General features: G+C 37.8%; 1 protein-coding gene across 1 annotated transcript; it reads left to right on the top strand.

The window, feature by feature from the left end:
• Nucleotides 1-3,598: 3,598 nt before the first annotated feature.
• On the top strand, nucleotides 3,599-5,583 carry LOC113770212 (trans-resveratrol di-O-methyltransferase-like). The gene is made up of 2 exons (XM_027314616.1): nucleotides 3,599-4,437; nucleotides 5,051-5,583. Exons 1-2 carry the CDS (start codon nucleotides 3,664-3,666, stop codon nucleotides 5,363-5,365), a joined length of 1,089 nt encoding a protein of 362 aa, XP_027170417.1. The 5' UTR covers nucleotides 3,599-3,663; the 3' UTR covers nucleotides 5,366-5,583.
• The last annotated feature ends 318 nt before the right edge of the window (nucleotides 5,584-5,901 follow it).

Genomic DNA, 5,901 nt, shown 5'->3' with positions numbered 1-5,901 from the left:
TTTCTTACAAAAATTTGAAGGTCCAATCTAGAGTAAAATTGGGAAAAAGACTGAAAAAGCGAGAGTGAAAGACTGAGGCGAGCTATTCCCAAGCAAGGGGGTTTAAGCAGCAGAGCTAGCTTAGAGCCGGAATGGAAAATGGGGAGGAGGAGGGAGGGGGAGGAAGCAATCGAAAACCAAATGGGGCGACAGAGGGAGAGGTGGGCGGAAGCAGAGCAACGAAAGAGCAGGAGAGATCACCTGGTGAAGCGGAGAGGGCAATGGCGAGGAGGAGCAGGCAAGAGGAGAAGCACCATGGTTGATGATGGCAGCCACCTAATTGGTCAGGATGCAAGAGGTCAGAGTAGGCGGGCGAAGACGTGTAAGAGAGTTAAAGGAACAGTATCTTGTGAGGGGAAGCGGCTGAAGAGCTAAGTGGGGGATGGAGTGGGTGGAGACGGGACTAGGGAGCAGGCAAACAGTAAAAATAAAAGACAGGGCAGTGAAGCGGGAAGAAAAGCTGGCCAGCAAAACAACACCAAACAAACGGAAGGAAATTGAGTGCAGAGAGGTGATAATACGTGCAGAGAGGTGAAATTGAGTGCAGAAGGAGGTAAAACTTGGAGTGCAAAGAAGAGTGCCCAAGGAGGAAAAGCTTCGAGTGGGTGGAGTCGGTACAGAGGAAACTGACGAAGTGGCAGAGAGGTGACCGACGAGCTCAGCCAACCACCTGCAGGGCAGAAGAAAACAGTGCCAAGGAAAGAGACAAAAGTAGGCCCACGGCGAGAGGAAGGATCCGGTGCATCTAGAACAGTTGCCAGCCAATGGATTCGTTCCACGTCACCATCAAACGAATCCCCAGCCGCCACGCGGAGGACGACCACGTCCGACGTGGACACCGGGCGTCCGCCCTTAGTCTATATGTTTAATAATGAGTAGCCTAGGATATGTACGAGTGGTGGACTTTTGGAGTTCGGATTCTATTCATGTTTGGTATAGTAGCCTTTTACTCCTCCTTAACGTTGTTGATGATGCCAACCCAATATTCCACCATTCTACTGGTGGTGTTTTATTTGTCTCTTGTTCTGGTTTGGTTTATTTGACGGTCTGGCAATGGTGATGCTGATTGTGGTCCTGCTGCTGGTTGGGTGGTTCTAATCTCTTCTTCAAGTGAGTTGATACAGATATCAAGTCAAATTTGGATCAGTAACAAGTTAAATTTGCTCAAGTCAATGTTAAATTAAAGTAGCATCACACTGATTTACTTGCGTAATTTGATGAATTATGACTAATTGAGAGGAACTGGATATTAGGCCATTATTGCATTAAGTTTTTTTTATGCTACTTTTAATTCTTAATCTCTAATAAGATGTTGAATTTACGGTAAACAATCAATCTTTTGACAAGTTGTCTAGCCAATTTGGGTGAGTTGCAACTCATTGAAATGGAGTTGAGGTAGGTTGTAGATGGTTGTGACAAAGGTTAATTGAAATTTGTCAAATTTAATGCGTTTTTAGTTGATCTCATTGTGTAATGTTTTTTTTTTTTCGTTTCTTTACATATATATATATTTTTCTCAATAAGCTCATTTTGTTAGGACGTTGTTTGTTGACTTTGTTTAGTTTATTCACAGAAATTATTGCTACGTTATTTATTTTAGCCTCGTGACCTGCGTTATAAATTCCAATTTCTACTAAACTTGCATTTGAAACCATTCAAGAGTGAAAAAAAAAACTAAAAAAAATTTGCTAATGAAACCATGTATTCTTATACTCATAAAATTAACTTATACTAGACACTAATAATTGAGTCTGGCTCTTGAGAATATCTGTTCTAATTTTATTAGAGTTTCACTCTTGACGTATCTCCTCAAAGATTCACTTAATAATTGAATTCATTTATTTCCTATCTTTCTCCCAAACTGTGCTGCACTCCAATGAACTGTTATTTATAATAGTAAGGTGCTCGACATGCAGCACCAATTTTCCTCATTAATCAAATGCTAGAATCCAATAAAATCTCATCCATGACAGCTCTAGATTCAGGCGTGGCTTAAGCAGTAAAACATTTGTCACATTCAAATCACAAAAATTGACCTTTGCTAATTCTTGTGACAAACTACTACTATGGTGAGAAAAGAAACAAACTCCTGGTAAATGAATGCGGGCTCACACGTTGCCAAAGTCAGTGATGACTCTAAAAAAGACTTCCAGATGAAAGAGTTATTCATTTGCTTTGGCATCATGCCATGCTCAATTACACCCATACTTTATAGGTCGAAGACTCTAAATCTATGAGCTGCAAATTTTGGCTATATACATAATAATAAAACGAATAGCCCAAAATGACATGAACTCTACCTCTCATCAAATTCTAGTATTTGGTATTGATTAACAATAGCTAGTATTAATTTCAAATTCAACAGAGTTGTAAATCTATCATAAAACGAAGGAAAAAAAAAAGAAGAAAGATTCTTAACCATTGCGATAGATCAGACTCCTGTGAAATCTAAATTTTCTTAAGAATGACATATCAATGTAAGTTTTTGTGCACTTCCATGCCATCTTGCCAACTCTGCACAGTGTGAATCAACCATTGCCACAGTTTTACCTACCAAATCAAGAAGCCCCATCAGCCTTGTGCATTGTGTGGTTTTGTAACCATCTAATATGCCTCGACATAAAGAACCAAATCTTGTAATTTATGAACTTTCTATCAAAATGTCAGAGATTTACTGCTTAGGTAATCCGATCGAACATCATATAAAATGGTAGCTCTTGACGCTTGGTCTTCCATCATCTAATCCCAACAATCTGTCATTTGGCTGTACTAAGATTGACATTGATTTTTTTTTTTTGGTCAATATCTACTATCTAACGGGTTCTTTTACTGGATATGAAATTGATGAATGGTTCACACCAAAAATTGTATGTTGCAGAAATTGTTCGGTATCAACACGTGCACTTGTAAACACCTGATAGATTAATATAATGCTCAAATGCCATATTCACAATCAGTTTACAGAAGTACCTCTTCTTTGTGCCCAGGATCCTGGTAGAAGTAAAAGAGTACACATATGGATACAGAGGATGTAGACACGAAGAAAGTGTACACTTGCTTGTTATATTTTGCCCCTAATTTTGAGTAAGTTTAGATACACTTTGTAGCCGCATGAAAATGAAGCCTTACAAGTTGAGTTCTATCTAGAACAAACTGATTGATATAAATTTTATAATTTTATATATAAATTTGTACAATTTAGACGTGAATTTAAATTTGTTAAATTATACGAGTAAGTTGGTATAATATTCATGATCACATCAAAACAACACAAATTTATGTTAAATGTAAAAAAGAATTACAGAAATCGATTTGAATTCGGCAAAACTCAACTTATGAGGCCTGATCCTGATTGTACAAATTAGGGGATGGGAGTTGCTAATTAAATACTAGCATGTGCTTTGGTAGTTAAAGAAAAGGAAACTGGAAAACAATTAGCTTGGCTGCCCGCAAGCTATTGGTCGTCGAGGCTGATTCTTATTCCGTCGTTGTCAGTATGATAGAAAAAATTATTGCAACATGGTTCATATGAATCCCATACCCTGCCTATAAATTGCTAGCTAGATCTACTAGCAATTCACACGACCAAAAAGAAACAATCCTAGAATCTCAAAAAAAAAAAAAATGGATTTGGCTAGAAATGGTGATCATACTGGTGAGCTTTTCCAAGCTCAAGCTCACATATGGAACCATATATTCAACTTCATAAATTCCATGTCCCTCAAATGTGCAATTCAATTAGGCATTCCAGACATTATTCACAAGCATGGCCAGCCAATGGCCCTTGCTCAATTGATCGATGCTCTTCCCATCAACAATGCTAAAGCCCCTTTTGTTTGTCGTCTTATGCGGATTTTAATCCACTCGGGATTCTTCATCAAAGCAAAGATTCCCGATAATGAAGGCCAAGAGGGGTATGCACTCACTCCTGCTTCGAAACTTCTACTAGCAAATGACCCTTTTAGCTTGACATCGTTTGTACTTGCCATGCTTGATCCAATCTTCACTGATCCATGGCACCATTTTAGCCACTGGTTTCAAAACAATGAAGAAACCCCATTTCATTCCTGTCATGGGACATCAGTTTGGGAGCTTGCAGGTCGCCAACCGCAGCTAAACCAGTTTTTCAATGAAGGCATGGCTAGTGATGCCCGGTTGGTTAGTACCATGGTTATCAAGAATTGTAAGGATGTTTTTACGGGGCTGAATTCGTTGATTGATGTTGGGGGTGGAACTGGAACTGTGGCTAAGGCTATTGCTGATGCTTTTCCTCATCTGGAATGCTCCGTGCTTGATCTTCCTCATGTCGTTGATGGCTGGGAAAGTAGTAAGAACTTGGCCTATGTGGGAGGTGACATGTTTGAAGCCATTCCTCCAGCAGATGCTGTTTTATTGAAGGTATAAATCAATCAGAAATAGTTTATTGGTTTAATAACTAACTTTGTGTACTTTGCTTCAGTTTCCACTATTAAACTTCACCTGTTAAAGAGACAAGTGTCAACTTCAAGTAAACAAGAAAGTATGCTTTGGGCACATGCTTAATTTGGAAACTGCACCATGAAGAAAAGGATAAACATGTTTTAACAAATACAATTTCAATACCCTTCTATTGTTTTTAATTTCTTAAGATAGGATCTAGTACTGCTAGTCGTATCTTATGATTAATAGAACAAATTGTGTTTCATGTCCTCCGGAATAGTCAAGGTATGGTTTCCACGTTCAAAAATGAAATTTTATACAATGGAGCGATTCATCTTTGCCCCTTGCGTATGTGATCAAACATTATATCACCTTATTACTCTTCATTCACTAAACTTGGTGATACTTTTATGTTTTTGATTGATAAAAATAACGATAGTCTTGCTTTTTAACTTCTCCCACACTATCTATCATTTTCTAACTTCTCCCACACTATCTATCATTTTCTTTTAATCATTTTAGTCAACAAATTTTACATGGGATATATGAGTTTTCTGACAAATTCTTCAATGCTTTATGATGCTAATGGCAGTGGATATTGCATGATTGGAGCGATGAGGAATGTGTACAAATACTCAGGAAATGTAAAGAAGCAATTCCTAGCAAGGAAAAGGGAGGCAAGGTGATCATTATTGACATGCTGCTGATAAGCCAGCAAAATGGAGATGATGATGCAGAGGCTATTGAAACCCAATTGTTCTTCGATATGCTGATGATGGTTCATGCCAAAGGAAGAGAAAGAAATGAGAAAGACTGGGAAAAGCTTTTCCTTGAGGCGGGCTTCAATGGCTATAAGATAACTCCAGTACTGGGCTTGAGATCGATCATTGAGGTTTATTATTATTAATAAGTTTCTTGCACTTTGTTTGTGCTAAAGAGTGATGGATCTACGTTCAAGGCCTTCAAAATAAGTTTCCTTAAACATGGAACATATGTATTGATGCTATGATTTGTATTACCAAAATATGTCGATTAATAGAGAAGGAAGTATAACTCTTTTAATCTTCAAATGATCTGATGGTACAGAATTATCAACCTAAACTGCAAAACACATTTATTTTCAAATATCATGCATCAGTTCTTCATACAACATCTGGGCTGCTTTTATTTTCCACAAATATGTTGCTGACAACTTATGACAGGAAAGGAGATTATTTTAAGCAATCTCGGAAAATAAAAGGTTTAAGTGGAAAGAATTCTTTTACCATCAGCTCACAAGATATTCTACGCTAATAGAATTTACTGCACAGAAATGACCATTAATTCTGCAATCAGGATTCTTGCATTAATCATCAATGTTTTCAGTGACCCAGAAGTACAGAAGAGCTAAACAGCTAAATAACTTGAGGTGGAGAAAAAATGAATTTCTTATCCTGAAGTAGA

The sequence above is a fragment of the Coffea eugenioides genome, chromosome 5 (genome assembly GCF_003713205.1).
Source record: "Coffea eugenioides isolate CCC68of chromosome 5, Ceug_1.0, whole genome shotgun sequence".
NCBI lineage: Eukaryota > Viridiplantae > Streptophyta > Magnoliopsida > Gentianales > Rubiaceae > Coffea > Coffea eugenioides.
The sequence above is the reverse complement of the archived record's forward strand: the minus strand, read 5'-3'. Positions and strand labels throughout refer to the sequence as shown.

Coding starts and splice junctions, on each gene's coding strand:
- LOC113770212 (XM_027314616.1), top strand. CDS start 3,664: ATGGATTTGGCTAGAAATGGTGATCATACTGGTGAGCTTTTCCAAGCT. Junction 4,438..5,050: donor CAGATGCTGTTTTATTGAAG/GTATAAATCAAT, acceptor TGCTAATGGCAG/TGGATATTGCATGATTGGAG.